The sequence below is a fragment of the Dermacentor andersoni genome, chromosome 7, assembly GCF_023375885.2.
Source record: "Dermacentor andersoni chromosome 7, qqDerAnde1_hic_scaffold, whole genome shotgun sequence".
Lineage (NCBI taxonomy): Eukaryota > Metazoa > Arthropoda > Arachnida > Ixodida > Ixodidae > Dermacentor > Dermacentor andersoni.
Window position 1 is genome coordinate 111,770,413 of NC_092820.1, and position 17,156 is coordinate 111,787,568.

At 46.4% G+C, this 17,156-nt stretch overlaps 1 protein-coding gene across 1 annotated transcript in view; it reads right to left on the minus strand.

The window, feature by feature from the left end:
• Nucleotides 1-17,156, minus strand: part of LOC126534703 (phospholipid-transporting ATPase ABCA3-like) — a 133,960-nt gene that overhangs the window by 30,167 nt on the left and 86,637 nt on the right. The window contains exons 16-17 of the mRNA XM_072289498.1: nucleotides 3,991-4,268; nucleotides 1,957-2,091 (exon numbers count right to left, since the gene is read on the minus strand). Coding sequence (XP_072145599.1) covers nucleotides 1,957-2,091; nucleotides 3,991-4,268 — 413 coding nt within the window. The remainder of the gene's footprint in view (nucleotides 1-1,956; nucleotides 2,092-3,990; nucleotides 4,269-17,156) is intronic.

The window sequence follows — 17,156 nt, forward strand, 5'->3', positions numbered from 1 at the left end:
CCAAAAAAAGTTTTTGACCAATGACGGAGGGCTGAATGCAGAATTGGAATAGAAAACTTTGGAATAGCTTTACGTTATAGCGCCCCAGGTCTAAAAATTGGATGGAATTATTACTGGGCAATTCACTTGTTATAACAAGCAGATTAAAACACTTTCATGATGGTTAAAATGCTTACAGCCTTCGACTCCAGTGAGCTGAAGTCACAGTCAACAAGAATTAAAAATTCCTCTACAAATCTAAAGATTTTGATTACGTCCATGCCTTCTAGGTGACTGACAACAGTCCTGTCTATTTGAATCACCCTGACAACAGATCAGGGTGATCGTGTCGGAAACTGGCACATGGCAAAAAGTTACTTCCAAGTACTCACAAGGAAAGCTTAACCTTTCAAAGTTCGACGATGCATTTAGTCTTATGAGCTCTGAAGAACTTTTAGAATTTGTCCAAACTCAGTCTGGTGAAAGGATGATTGGGTTTTCAGTGGATATTAAACAAATCTACTATTACTTGCCTATTGACAAGGTACCATGCTGTGTAGAGAGGGGCATTGATGAGTTCGGATGTGCCGCTTTTCAGAACGCAGCAGGTGCTTCAGCGAGAAGTTGTTTTAGAGCTTTTAGCCATGTACTTGCAGTCAACATTCTTTAACTGGAATAGCAACCTTACCTACAGAAGGAAGGGTTATGTATTGGGTTGTGCATTGCCCCAATTCTAAGTAACCTGTTTTAGCTATACTTGACAGGACTGTTGTCAGTCCACTAGAGGGCATGGACGTAACAAGAATCTTTACATTGGTATATGATTTTTTAATTTTTAGTCCTTGTTCACTGTGACTCTGGCTAAATAGAGTCGAACGCTATAAGCATCTTAACCATCATGAAAGAATGTTTTAATCCGCTTGTTCTAACATGTGAATCTCCGCTTAATAATTCCGCCAGATTTTGAGACCTCAACTTCACCTTTCACGATAATCGCATTTGCGGGGCCTACCAGCCACGAAGTAACAAACCTGTGCTGCCATATCATTCTGTGCACTGAAAACTTGTAAAAACAGGTACTGTCTGCGCGTGTTTCCGAAATTCCCTCCAAAAATCGTGCACACACGTAATGAGTGACAGGTTTAAACAGCAGTCAGAGAGGCTTACTTATGCTGGTTACCCCACGCATGTTCAAGCGTCCATTGCCGAGAAGCTTCGCAGGAAACTAAAATAAGAAATTCAATATCATCCGAATCTGTTGCTTGGTTAACAGAAGCATATTGTTGTATTGCCTTACATGCATAAGATATCCCACAAACTGAAAACAATCGGACGACGGGCGAATGCAACCGTCGTTTTCCTTGCCCCGAAGAAACTTGCCGCATTGTGCACGATCGAAAAGGCTGACAACAACAAAGTTCGAGAATGGATGGTCACGCGTCAGAAACCTTACGAGACTTGCGATGAAGGTGTCATCTACCGAATTCCCTTTTCATGCGGGAACAACTATATGGACAAACCGGTAGGTGCATAAACCTTGTAGAACATGCTCGCAATATCAGTTATGCGCGAAGTGGAATACCTGCTGATCACATCCTCTCCTGCGAGGCAAAAACGTGCAAGCCGTTCCTTGAGAAATGTGCTGTCATAGGCAGGAGCAAAAGCAGGGAAACTCGAGAAATCATTGAAGCTGATAAGATAAACACAGCAGGACGCACATGTGTGAGCGCACCTTCTATTTTCCTCTGCGATAAAAAGCTAGCGTTTCTCGGACGCTTATAGCTGTTGTATACACGATATGTTCTTCTTCGGGCGTGTAAAAGTGCTGTATGTGAAAAGTAAGATTTGTTGGAACATAACGCTCGTGCTGTTCGTGTGTGTCTGAATTTTACTGTCTCGTCCTCTACGCGCTATTCATTGCTATTCAAATCACGCACTAACAAGCCCAAAAAGCTACGCTGCTGGACAACATACTACCTTGCAAAACTCTAGGATGGCTACCACGTCCGTCTCCAGCTTGTTGTCGAGCGCCTGGCTACGTACGCGGGCCTCCTCGGCCTCGACGTCTTCTTCCATTGTTGTGTGAACCGGCGCTACTCTGCGAGTGCCCTTCTGCATTGAACATGAGCAAACATTTTGATGAGTTACTCGGACAGTTGGCAAGAGAACAGCGCCCGTCACTATGCATGTCTCTTTAGCCTATGGCTTCGATGTCACTGCGCACGTATAGGCTGTAGGCCTGCAGGCTTATGGATCATTTGAGTCGTAAAAAGTTTTAGCTGGAAGTGTCTTTCTCACTCTGCATGTCCTCCCAAGACCCGCACACAGCTCATGGACATAAATTCTTGTAAATGCAATATCTATTGAAGAATGGTGTGTTGGAAAGTTGTTACGAACGTGAAAAACCTAGCATTCGGTACCACGCTTAAATGCCAAAAGCTGATCGTCAATGTGTGTAGAGAAAGTAACTATTCTGTGCTGAACAAGTACCGTATTACGCAACAGACCAGAAAAACTGCGGAGAGAAAGATATGCGAAAGCGTAGAGATCTCGAAATATGTTGCCAGTGTACATGTTGGGGAATACTTGGCACGAAGTAGTCTGCAACAGCGACTACATCATACTTCGGCAACACGCCTATGCTTCTGCTTATGTTGCTTTCCGTCTTTCCAATTGTATCCTGCACGGTACGGTCTTTGTTCAGTATGGCCCATGTGGTCCGCAACGGAGGACTTGCGTAACCGTTTCCTCGTATTTTCGGCCAAAACCTTTTCCATGCCAAACAGAGAGTTCAACATGTAACATTCTGTGGTGAACTTCCACGTTGATGCTGAATGCCATCTCACGGTATTATAAACGCACCTAACGGTTGTTTTTGGTCGTCTGTCACGAGACAATGGCCTAGACCAAAGTAGTGTAACTTCTTTCAAACTCTTAAGGATACATGATTATACCGCTTCTATACTGTTCTACGTGTATCTGACTTCATATTGGAGGTGAATATCTTACGTAATTGCTTCCACGTTAACTTTTAAGGTCAATAACGACAATGTGAGATATATTGTAGAAGGCGACTCAAGAGATGGCGTGATCTCTGCCTTCCCGAACGGGGCTCGATTTCATGGATACACCCAGCTGCCTCCGTACCTACAGTATTCCACTACGGAACAGTAGTCACATGCTTGATGCCGGTTGTGGCCGCCACAAGTTGATGGGGGCAAGGTGTTATCACAAGGGAAACATTCTCTTGTGGATCTACAAGTCACCATATTGATATTGTACTCGGAAACTAATGTCGATAATATATGCACGCTTCATTGACGCCGCAATTTTAGGTTACCATTGTACTCGCTAATTGAGGCTGTACTTAGCCTCTTTGTAATGGATCCTCAACTGGTCATATCGGCTATGCATCCAGGTGATGTCATAGTAATTTTGTATACCTTTTAGTGCAACAAAGATTCTTCTTGTTCTTTTTCTTCACCCAGTACTTTGACGTACGCAAACATTAAAATGTGAGGTACTCAACGTAATACGAACCATGTCACTGCTATGCGTACCACCGCCCAAACTTGTTGGCTTGGGTGTGAAACGGCATAAAACAAATAAATCTACTTGACACTTTACATCTATTTCACTACTAAAGCTTTTCACATAATATAAACGCCGCTCTCGAGTAACAATCCTTCTCAATGAAAGCATCGTAGCTTCCTCGAGAAATGACGGTACACTCAAGTTCAGAGCATAGATGTATTAACAGGAACGCGTGGCAGCTTCGTCTCGTGGTAACCACGTGCGTTATTGACGAGGGTGCGCCCACGGCATAATACCTTTGGCTGTCAGGTACTGGGAACGTGTGTACCCTCGTCGGTAAAGCAGATTTTTTTCATGAGACGATGCAGCAGGTATCGGCGGGCTCGTACTGGAATAGGTCTACCTGGACGTATTCCCCCAAACCACAATCACTCGCTGAACTAATGGCGCTTTGCGCTGGCTGCGGCGCACACTCGCCTGCATGGGACCGTCGTTTTCTCGGAAGCGGCTCAAACCGCCACCGTCCAGGTACAGGAGTAGCGCGAAGAAGATGGCGCCCTCGAGAAGCATGAAAAACACCTCGACGACGTCGAACACGCTCGGTTGGAAGTCCGGAACCTTAGTGTGTCCCAACGCCATGAACTCCGGGCAGCAATACTCCACGAAGTCTGCATTGTTCTGCCGCTCTTCCTGCACCGCCACGCTGAAGCCTTCCACCGGCTCGATGCAAACACGGCGGTAACTGTGCAACGTCGCTGCGTGTCACAGATACCCGATAAAAAGACACATTTGAAAAAAAGAAATGCGAAGATCCCACGCAGGTAGCAGGCTATCGAGCATTATCAGGGGTTCCGCAAAGGGAGATCAGGCGGACCGATGCACTTATGTAATTTGTATAGTTGTGTGCATGAGTCGTGAGCGTACGTGTGTGTGACAAAGGGAGCATGACGACGACCAGGTTGAAGCCCATCGTATGGTGGCAAAGACATCGTTAAAACGCCAGCCGTTTGACGCAAGGTTACTAAATAGCGATTGTTGGGTTCCACATAGGTAGTGGAGGAGTGTAAGCGATATAAACATGGCTTATGACGTCATAGACTCTACGTGTTATACAATCGTACGTACCTATGGCCATGTCATATGGCGTATGCTGAAACGAAAACGGCATTCCTACATCGCCGAAGAAATGGCATATGATGATTACATAGGATTATCATGAAACTGGCAACGACGCACAATTTCTACTTAGCGTAAGCTGCAACGAGGAAAGTATTGCGAAAGTGGGCTGGTCGCGAAAATGAGGAGCGCTTTGAGGAACTCGCGCTCCTGAAAGCACGCGCTGTCACACACGCACACAAAAGAAAACGCAGTTTCGCCCGAAAAGCGAAGTGTCGATTGCGAAAGAAAATTAGCAGACAGCCATACGAAGTAAGGATAGTACTTTTATCTGCCGTACTGACTTGTAAACATTTTCTTGCTACCCAAATTAATAAGCATGGTGTCAGCGCACACTGCAAACATGAACATATCACGCTCGATGACTGCAGACACTCGTTGTCAAAACGGTGGCGCGAGCAAGCGCGGCAGCAGCTGTGAGCGAAGTGACATTCGTACAATCGCGTCAACGCAAAGCGGGCGTCCAGGACACACAGAACGCACAAAGCTACGAGCCGCCGACGTACCTAGACTCTGCTCACAACGTAAATCGCTCTCAAGATACGGCCCCTCAACCGCGCGCAGCCGCCAAAGGTGCAGTCGCAGCCGGAGAAAGAACGCCACCCCTCCCTCCCCTCCCCACCGGTACCTCGTAACGTTGGGCGCCTCGCTGGTGAGAGAAGACGGCGCGCTTCCTCTTCGCATTCGTCCCTTTTGAGCGGGCGAGATTGAGCTGTGATCGTCGACTACCCTCACGCGCTTTCACTCGCACATACAGCCTAGGGCGCGCGGTAACTGCGTTATCGTCCTTGGACCTTATACGGAACCTCATGGCGACGCCGACGTCGACAGCAGAAATGCGCTTGCATTGTCCTATAAATGCTATCGCAATAGAAAGAAGAAAGTGGCACTGGATGCGCACGCCTAGTCTTCCAAAGAGTTGGCTGCCTTTAGTACGGGAGAAGTATGCGTGCAATCCCTGCCTTCCAATTTCTGCTTCGGGCAGTCGTGCTGAGCTGACGCAGGATGTACAGCTCCACCGCGGCTGCGACAGCGGCGTCTTCTGTCGCAGACACATAGTTCTTGCGCTTGACAGTGAATAAGAAGTTATTCTTGCCAGTTTACTTTTGCCAGAGTTTCGAACACGAGGAAGGGCACTGCAGCCACACGTACGCCAGCGTCGCCGGTCCAACGGGTAGCGAAGATTTCTCCAAACTGCTTATGGACGAGGCCGAAGCTGACGAAGCATGAGCGTCTGGACGAATACCGGAGACGCCGAAACCGAAGGTAAGGAAGCATCCCGTAGGCCGAAAGGTGACCAATAAATGCACCGATAGTTCTGAAAAGAAGACACCACCACACAGGGCGTTGAAGGCATCGAGGTGGTCGACAACATGGCTGTCAAGACGGCGCCGAGCACTTTGTGCTAAGATGCTCAGATTATGGACGCAACACCCAGCGCCGCCAGCCCTCCGACTGCTTCTGGCGCAGCCAGCTAGGTTGCGGAAAAACAGCCTCGTGAGGAAACCATCGACGACATAGAACAGCTAGAAGAGAGTGCGGAGGTAAGGCCTCCGTCGAAAGTGGCGGGTGCAAGGCTTCCAGCGATGAAAGCACGGGCCAATATATAGTCGGATTCGTGGCAGGTTTAAAAACCACCTTTGTTGTAGATTGTGTTACCATACGTCGTCTGAGCGCCTGTGTTAGTAGGGAGGGGGGGGGGGGGAGGGCTGAGGATTTGGCGTTCTTGGAAAAGTCTCTCCGGGGAAGGTACATCCTGGTTGTTTGGGCTCAGCGCAGCATCAATGCTGTTGAATTCGGCTGTAAGCGGCATGTACTTAAAGCTTCGGTCAGATTTGAGCGGGGGAGATCATGCACTATGGCCTTTACACACTCAAACATGAACGTGATGTTACCAGCACCAATTTATATAGCGACCCTTAATGTTCAAGGGTTAGAGACAACAAAACAGCTTAGTCAGCTCTTCAGTGACAGCCAATTAGACTTGACCGGCATCGAAGAGAACAAGATAGAAAGTGGGGAGCCAAGTAGGAGTGAGTACTGAATGCATGATGTCCCCCTTCTGTTCACTTTATAATGCTTGTGTGTGCCATTCTGTTGGAGTCGGGTGTTTTGTTCTGTTCCCCGTCGAAGTATGGGTATTGCAGTTGACTGTCGCGTGCCAAAACGGACATTTGCTTATGTACGTTTTTCAATGTGGGATTCCTGTTGTTGGGCGATCTGTTTGCATGCACATAATGTTTAGGCTGACCGAAATGAATTTTTCGAGCAACTTAGTTACTACCTACACTATGATAAAATTATAATTGTCGTAGGTGATGTTATTGCATGTTTTCTTGGAATCGAGCTAATGGTGTCCCGATACTCGACAAACGTGCTAGTGAGCTGAGTACGGTAGTACATGACTATAATGCCGAGGATGTTGGCAGTCTTTTTGTTGTTGGATCACACCCTCAATGCATCCATTGTCAGCGCACTAGTCATGCCAGACTAGTTGGAATATACGTATCGATAGAATTCTTACCGCTTTGTTCAACTCATGATGCGAAACCGGTACGGTCCAGTTATCACTTTCTGGAAAACAGATTGTTTCCATTTAAAACAGCGGAAAAATCGTTTTAACGAGAACCTTTAAAATTCTTATCGCACGCTTTTAGAACATGAATCGTTCGTGGCTGACGTCCGAAAAGAACTTGAAAACTTACTAGAGGTGCAGCTCGTAATTTGCTGTCCCTGTAAAAACTGTTTAAGCAGGGAATTAAGGTCAAAGTAATAGAAAGGGGAAGTTTCATTCGACACGAGTAAAAGCAGCTGGAAGAAGCACTTCGAGAGCAGCTAAAGTTTATACCGCATAAAAAAAAACATCAATCTCGGTGTTTTCTCAAACGACGGTAAAGAAATCAAATGTGGACTTAAAAACATCGATGCCGTGAAATATCGGGCGAATATAGTTAAGGCAAGAACAGTGAAGCTTTGGGCAGGGCAAGTTCCAACGAAGGGGGCCTTATCGTATGAAAAAAGGAAAGAAATCCACGAGTTAAACATGAAGATGAAGTTGCATGCGCTGAAGACGTTATAGGAAAAGTTATCACTAATCATTACAAGACCCTGCTGACTAGTAAATATAAAGTGGATGATGTTTTGAAAGAAGAGTTCTTGCGTATAATGCTTCAGCTGGGCGAGGAAGTTGGATGACGCGTCTCCAACTGCCTGTTTATTTGCTAGAAGTAAACACTTCTTTCGATTGTTGTCAAAACAAGCGCGTGGCTAGATTGCCTATTTGCTTAATTTTACAAAGCTTTTAGGTATGAAATCACGCTGAATATACTCAGCGTATTTACTGAATCGAACTAACAAAAAAACCTGCCGCCTTTTTCCTTACCCTGAATCCGACGACACTGAGAAGCGATGGTTGTTGGGGTCGTATCGCTCGATAAGTCTTAGCAACGTCGATTATAATATTTTAATGAAAGTATTGGGAAAAAGCATATCGAGTGCAATAGCACTAACCGTAGGACCACACCAATTGAACTTGCGGTTTGAAAGGCCGGTGTATTGCAAAAATGTTCACGGTGCAAGTAGCGTTCTTTTTTAATGTTGTGAACGGTTCGGAAACCATCTCGCTATGATGCAAATATACATTGAAAAAAGCTTTTGTCTTGTATCGCCCAGCGTCCTTTTCAGATTACTAGATTATTTCAACGTGAGAAGCACATTTTCGCAAAAAGTAAAAATGTCATGCGCTGACTGCACAACAAGCATAATTGTCAATAAACACCTCCAAAAAATGTGCGAGTGCCTTCCCCCGTTAGAGAGGGATGTGCAATGTCGGCACGGTTATTTGCTGCGTACCTTGACCAATAAAGATAACATAACACGATCTATATTACAGTCTGCACATACCAATTTCTTAGCTTACGGGGATATTGTTTTTTGCCCGAGTATGGAAAGTATAATCGCGTATTTACTGATATTGCCAAAATGTTCTGAATATACATAGGTTGCCGCATAAATGGAAAGAAAAACTCTGGTTCCTGGCATAGTAATTTGGTTACGAATCCTGAGCCCTTTTCTCGTATGCGATTGAAAGCTTTACCGAAAAGTACCTTGGCGTTCCGTTAGACAAGTACGATGAGACTAATGATCACTGCGCAGATCAAACATGATGCGTAGAGAGAGAGAGAGAGAGAGAGATAATATTTAATGGCAGAAAGGTGGAGAGGTCGGCCTGAGTGAAATGCCTCTAGCCTGCTACTCCACGCTGGGGAAGGGGTTTGGGGAATAAGAGAGATAGGATGTGAAGAGGAAGGAGGGTGGTGGTATGGTGAATATGATGAGGGCTGCACAGCATAACGATTCTGTGTAATGCGTGCGTGTACACTTCACAGCACAGCACAGTCATCTTCGAGGGCAGAGGTAGAAGTTACTGCAGCGTAGCTAAGAGAGTGTCTATAGCGTTCATAGTTTTTGCCGCTGTTAGTGCCACTGGTGTATTTAAACCGGACAGTAGCAGCTGCGGGGCGGCGACTATTTGTCGCAGTATGGCTTTGATGACAGTGTCCGATGGCGATATCTGAGTGCATTGTCCTTGCTCGCGCTGACAGTCTGAGGCCCGTGTGCGCGGCGCTAAGCGTGGCCATACATTCGGTTCCGGGCTTGCGCGGCTCGTTTGAAGCAATGGTTTGGAGAGATCTGTCGATGCCAATTCAATTACCTTCTGCTGAACGTGCGGAATTGGAGCCAGGGAGCTGTCGTCTGGACCTACAGCTTGTCCACGCCGACATCATGCGTAATAAAAAAGACAGACTCATGGCAAGGGAGACAACTGTGAATGTTCGCGGGCTCTACGGCATGCAGTGCGTTTCTTGTGTCCAAGATCTGGTATGTGATGAATGTATTACACGCATCACGCGTTAGTATTCAAAGAATTCCTCCAGCGCTTGCCGTTATTATTTCGGCTTCAACACGGTAGAGAACTACTCGCAGAAGCCTCTTTCTACCGGTTAAAAAAATGTGACCTTAAACTGGGCGATTTATTTATAAGACAAATTGTTCCACGTCTACATTTTCTACGTGACGCAAAAAAAAGGGGTTTTTACGTACAGTAAAAATAGACCAGAGAACATCCTCGTCTATCACTCTCTTCTTGCTAAGATTTGTGTGGTACTACAACTGGATATAAGCGCGAGGTGTTGCTATCTTGTTGTATGTTGCAAGTCAGATTCGCCTTGGAATATTAGTCCAATGTTTCAAAAAGGTGACCTACAAAGATCTTGATGTTATGCTCCCCTACACCACTGTAACATCGAACACATTCCGGAAGCCCCGCAGAAAACGCACTCAAGGAGGTTAGCAAATGCCGGGCCAGTGCCTTAGCTGTTAAGAGTTTCTTTTGTAAACTACGCTCCAACAAATTACAGCAAAAAGTAAATTTTGTTCCCTGAACGACTGCCTGTTTTTCATGTAAACAACCGTAAATTGAGCATATTTTTCTAGATTGTTAGAGTTTTTCGTTGGGATGGGCTTCATCCCTATGAATACGAAACAAAAAAATTGGGGGGCAAATTCATTTTATGAAGGTCTTCATGAATCAAGCTGATCCGCCAGAGTGGACCACCGTGTTTGATCATTTGCCAGTGCTCGGGAAGTCACGTGTCTGCCACGAAAAGACTGATGCATTTTAATGTTGTGTGATTTTTTGTTCAGTAAAAACGGCAATAAAAAGGCTATCGTAGTCAAACGGTTAATACCGGGCTGCTGTGCTCAACGGCGGCTGTTGGATTCCACCGTCAGTCTTACTATATTTCATTTTCATTAAATGAGGCGAGACAGTAGCCAACCTACCACAAAGTGCCAAAACGAGGCAAACGAAATCTACGGAAATTAAAATGTATGGAAACTGTTTATCTTTCGCAGATAAACGTTGAATAATTGCAAGCGAAGTGCGATAATCAGATGAGGTAGGAATAGAATGTGGACAATCAGTTACTTCCAGCTACGTTTTATCGTAGCCGCGTTTTTTGTATCAAGCTACGTTCTTTTTCCAGCTATCGTGTCTGAACAAAGACACGTGCACGACACGAGGCATTACAGCATACAAAAGAATGAGCCACTGAACTGTGCATGAAGCTTGCAGATATTGAAAAGAAATGTAAAATATTTAGCTTTGGCACACTAATAAACAAGGTATGCACGCTTTGAATTACTGCTATCTCTAAGTTCTTTTTCTTCTATACTGGCATTGAGATTCCCTGACAGACATAATAGTGGGCATAAAAAGGCGACCAGCACGCGGTCGCGCCAATTGTTTGTTTCTCTGACGCCGGTTGGTCCCCATCCCTCTTTTACACTGCAAACGCACAAGCGATGACACTTCGCTGCTGATGATATGCCCAAGTTGTTGTGTCGGCTGGCGCTCATGTGGATCAGAGCACTCTGCGAAGTGCGCATGCGCCACTAAGGCTTTGACGCCAAGTTCCGTTCGCTAGCGGTGCCTTTTTTCTTGCCCGAGCCATTAACCCACTAGCATCGGTTAATAAACGTCGTTCACCCGGAACTTGTCTGATCCTTTCAGCGAGCCTGGCGCAACACGTAACACAAGTCTGCTTTTCTGCATTACTTGTAAATATGTGCCCGTACTTAACTTTTAATATCAGGTGGTAACCATATCATGAGGTGGTTACCCCGAGCCCCCCTAAGCTCGTCCCAAACATACCCAGAAGCGACGCACTGTCGGTTGAAAACGCTAGCCGAAAAAAAAAAATGCAGAAAAATCTTGCCGAAGTTTTGTGACAGATTAATGAAGCCAAAGAAATCCAGTGAAATCTACAGAAAGAGTTCAATGATATAAATGGCAGACCAGCAGCAGTAGCAGGAAGGATCGAGTGAATTCCAAACGTTGCAGAGGATGATGTTGCCACTACACTATTCACTGTCGTGCGCATTGAAGCAGCTACTTTTTCTAGTCGTTTAGATGACTTTGAAGAGAGCTGACGGCGCGAGAATTTGATTTCTCACGATTTTTCTGACAAACCCTCCGAGTCATGGGCTGATGCAGAAACAAGCGTACGTGAGCTCCTATCGTCCACTTTAAACATACAGCTGTCTGGTGAAGCGATTGGTCGTTCACATAGGTTAAAGGTTCACATAAGTTCAGATAGGGTGAATACGTGCGAAATAAGTGCCGCCCAATTAAAGTCACAATTTTAAGCGCTAAGGTCAAAGAGGCCATCCTTTAGCACGCAAGCAATTCAAACAAACTGGGGTGCTATGCAGGATGTGCCGAGTTTCTCGTTCACCCGAGTTTTACCCGAGTTTGCCCGACGGCAGTCAGTGAACGGAGATAGCGCAGAACGCGCAAAAGCTACAGGCAAAAAAATATGTAGACAAAAAGCCGCGTATGACAACGTGAGCGCACCCTGCGCGGCACGCTGCTTCCACGTTTCAAGCGCAGAAGGCTGCACAACGAAACGCGCCAGCGCCGCGTATTGTTATCAGCGGATTATCGCAACTTAGCAATACCGTGACTGTCCCGCTGTCTGTCTGCACACTTGCCGTGAACCGCTTGCCACGCCTTTCCCGGGCGCGTCTAGGGCGTGCCTCCTCTTTCGTGCACTATCATTCTTTCCTCCTTCGAATGCGAACAGGGTACATGCGGCGCATTCTTGCACCTACACTTTCACTCAAACGAATACGTTAAAGTACAACAAATAAAATAACGAACATTTTTATTGCTTTAAGTATCTGTTTTCTTGTTTTCAGTGCTAGGAATTTGTGATGGCAAACGGAGATCGAGCAAATTATTAAATTTTGCCCTTCTTGCCGCGAGTGGCGACAGTGAGGCGAAAGCTTAGAAGCAGATACATTGAAGAAGGTCACACACACGAGGGCGTTCATACAGTGATAAGTCGCCTAGGGGCGCTGCAGTACCATTCTCAATAAAGTCAGTCATGATCCAAGGAGGGTCATGGCCACTCTTTCTCTATTAGGGGAATAGAAACGCAGCGCCGCGGTACGGCTGTTCATCGCAGGCGCTTCACTAGGCTATTAAGGCCCCCGCTTTAGCAACTAAAAACGACACAACGGCTGTCGCTGCAGAATGGCGGTATGTTATGTTAGAGTCCGTAGTGACGCAGTTCAGTGAAAATATCAGTTTATCTTTGTGCGCGAAGCCTCTGCGATACATTGCGAAAAGTGCGTGCTTCCCAGCGACACAATTCATCGCTTGTCATCGCTTGCCCAGTGAAGGTGCCTCTGAGCGCATGCACGCAGTATATGAGTGTGTTGTGCAGTCGAAGGTGCTTGCGGATTACCTCTGCTGGAGCCAGCAGCGATCGCAGATGGATATCGTAACGACACCGCAGCAATCGCATTTGGCAGGTGAGGGCTCTTGTGTGCAGTTATGAAATCAGACTTCGAACGGAGAGAGGTGTTGGAACTGTTGAGTGTGCAGTGCTTGTGATGAAGAAATGCCATTGCACTGGGTCTAGAGGAGCGAGCGATTCTCGGACGCTGATCGTGTTTACGACGCTGTGGCTCCGTTTCATCACCGATGACAGAGCAGCCATCTCATACGACTGCTGCGATACGCACTCCTCAGCATCGTCGACCCCCTCGGCGCATCGACGCCTTGCAAGCAGCTACAGTGACGTGCCGACAATTTACTGTGCGCTACGCGCCACAATGCAGGCAATGAAACCGTGTTGTGGGGCCATCTGAGCCCGAGAAGATGTATGTATAAGCCAGCGACAGTCAACGCTTTGTTTTTGATAGTGGTGCTCAGTACATCACCGATGACAGTGCGTTGTGCGTGTTTTATTTCGGCGGTCAAGATTGTTGATGCCTCTCAGCTCGACACCGCGTCGCTGTTGCCGGAAGATAAGTTGGGCTTGGCCCAACTGTAGTGGGTGCGCGCACAAGAGTTACATGCCTCGCGTGGGGCGTGACCTCTGGTTTTGATTGACAGGCGAACTCGTGCTAAACTCGTACATCGCGAAACCCCCTCCGAGTTCAACTCGGGAACATGGCGGCGGCAGCAGCAGCCTGTGTCAGTGCATCCAGCGGCAGCAAGCGTCAGTATGACCGTCCGGACCCGTTCACCTACATGACCGACGGAAAGTTTTAGCGTCATTTTCGCCTGTCGAAGACATCAGTGCGCTTGCTGTGTGACGTGCTAGGCGAAGGCTCTCGTCTGCGGAGACAGCGTGGCGGGCTTCATTCGCTCACCGTCGTAGAGCAAGTCCTCTGTGCCCTCCGTTTCTACGGGACTGGGACTTTTCAGGGAAGCGTCGGCGCCGAGCGTTACATTGGATGCCATCAAACTACTGTTAGCCACTGTGTCTGAGATATGTCTGACGCGCTTATCGATGCGGCAGTGCGTAAGCGGTGGCTAGCTTTCCCGAATACTGCGGCTGAGCGGGCATATATAAAAGAATGCTTCCTACTTCGTGGGAACATTAAGCCCGGAATACATGGAGCGAATAACCGGCGTCCGAGCGACGAACTTCCTTGGGCGGCGAACGCCCGACGGCCGGCGTCCAAAAATTTGACGGCCGCCGCCGACCTGCCTGTCCAAATATTTTCGTCGGGCCGCCGGAAGCGTCGAGCACGCGGCGGCGGACGACAGCAAATCGGGAGGCGCCAGTTCCGGTCGCTAGGCATGCTGGTCTTTCGCGCGCGGGCCTTTTCTCGTCTTCTGCAACCACGTTGGAGTCTGCGCTAGTGTGGGTGTATTTTTCAGTTATAAAAGAGGTATATGCCACCTTAAAAAGCGCTTATATTTGTTTCATCATTTACCACAACGCGTATGCTAAGTCTGATAACACTGGCGCCAACACGGCGAACTCGCGGCGGCGTCCGCCCGCTGTTCGCCTCATGTATTGCTATGCAGCGCATCTTCGACGTCTTGCCGCCGCACCCCTGTTCGCCGCGCCGCGTTCGCCGTGACAATTCGCTCCATGTAGCCCGCGCTTTACGAACGTAGTCGGGTGTGTCGACGGAACGTACGTAGGAATGAATTCGCCTTCAATGTCAGCGTTACTGTGATTAACATTGAAGCAATATTTAGACGCGCCATACTGCCAAATTTGTCACTTCTGTGTAGCCGACTGAAATTTTGTGTTAGCGACATCTCACATGCGGCTGCTTATGATACTGACTTTTTCGCTGGTTGATGACTTTTGCCGGTTGTTCTACCTCTCTGTCAGGGTGCCTTCCAAATGGCTCACTTTCTTGGGAAAGAGGTTAATTAAGTATAAATAGATAAATGGATATCACAAGTTGTGTGAAGTAACCTATGAATGCTAATTTCATAAAGAAGTTGGGGTTCTTCATTGGTGAAGTAACTTAGTATGCACAATGCTGAATTTTGGTCATACGTAATCTATCGGCCGCACTATGAAACAGCGAGGCATTGCACAATTTGTTGCAGCGTGAGATGTGGATGTTGCGCCAAGCCGGTTGTGCCTATGCATTTGTGGCGAAATGAAAATGCATTAACAATCTTAGTGTGTTGGCTTGCATGAAGAAAATACTTCAGAGTGTTTGCTCTATTCACTGTCGATGCATGTGCCAGAGGGTCAATGCATCTTCTTCTTTTGGAGAGGGGGGGGGGGCGGCGTTATTCTGGATTGATAAATCGTATACTTTCGTCTCATAATGGGGCTCTAATTCTTAAGCAGTAGAACAATGCACTTCCAATGCTCTGCAGAACTCTCTGTACGTGAAGATATCATGAAGCACCAAGGCAAAATTACATATCGGGAGAAATGTGGTGCAGATGCCAATGAAAAGTGGGTCTTTAACCCACAATGATAAAAATAAATATTGCAGAGCATATAGACCGTTTGTACAGCTTTAGAGCAATGATTACACAAAATGTGATATGCTCAAATGAGCAAACACATGCCGCAATGCCAAAGTAGGATGAGCAACATGCAGCATATATTGGCATTGAACATGTCTCGTAACCGTTATTTTTATTGTGAGCCCTCTCTGTTACACCTTTCCCTCCGGCACTCCCTTTACTGAAACGTGGCACTGTCTTTCCGTTGGTGTCATGATGGTAATGGTAACGGCAGCAGCAAGGCTGGTTAATGCTTGCCCCTTTGATTCGTGTGAGTTTAGTGGTAAAAAATATGGCACGTGCATACATACACCTGTGCTGCAAAATTTAACACTTGTGATTTTTTGGAGAGCTAATTTGTGTTGGGACATTTCAAAGATGTGCGCCATTGTGGCCTAATAACTAGAGCATTGGTGAGGTTGAAGACTGGGTGTATTGGTATAGAAGCTTGAAATTGAATTGCACAACAATTCGACGGGACACAAAGAGAAATACACACAGCAGAATGCTCTGCTGTGTGTGTTACTCTTCTTCGTGTGCCATTGAATTGTTGTGCGATCCAAGTTTAAATAGAGCATTGGGCTTCTTTGGTGCAGGACCGAGGAAGTGTGAGCTATTAGCCAGTGCCTTGCCACACAATTATGGAAGTCGGAAGGTTTGCAAACAAAGCTTTGCTTTCACATCCACCTGCTCATGTAATACAAGCACTGATTGAAAGAACCATCGTACAAAAATAATGGTAAAATCAATGGCCTGTGAAAAGTGTAATTTGTATATTCACACTGTTGACATAATAGGTGCCATACCGGCCTCAATATTGTACTGGACAGAGCAGTTTGTTTCCTATGTGAACCACAACCTTCCATTACATGCTGTGCAGATAACCAAGTTCAGTTTGTTTTGACGTGCTACACAACATTCACTGTAATCTTTTTTTGATTCTAAAGAAGTGCCAAACACCACCTCTTTTTCGAGGATGTCATGGGAATATTTGGCGAGACCTTTTTACAGCCCCTCATAATGGAAGTGTGGCCAGCCAGCTTTGCTTGGATGCCTTTATAAATTTCTGCTCCTGATCATTGTGTGCTATCAAGTTGCAGAAGTCTATGCAACTGGTGCAAGGCATTACATGTTTCTGTAGTCGGATACAACTTTAGGAGGCTGCGGAATCTGCACTTTAAGGCAGGTGAACACAAGCCTGCACCAATGGGCACGCACTCTAGACTGACATCGTGCCGCCAGACAGACTAATACCTGCTCGTTGGAAAGGGACTATTTCTTTAGACATGGAGGCAATCGACTGCTGCGCTTTGGTTCTGAAGTTTTATCCGACTCTAAAGGATGCTGCTTTTCATACAACACGAAAGGACAAAGTGTACAATTATTTGGCCTATGAAATAGATACATGAGAAGTGTGCTATGCAAGGGCTTAAGATGTGTGAAAATTAGTACATGCAATTATAAGACAATGTTAAAGAATATGTGGTATCGAACATGTATGTAATGGCACATTTGAATCGGGGAGTGTTGCAGTCATATGCACAGTCTATAGGTGATAGCATTATTAAGCTCCTGCTGTTTCCTGTCTTCATTGTGAATTATGCACACCGTTCATCTTTTGGCT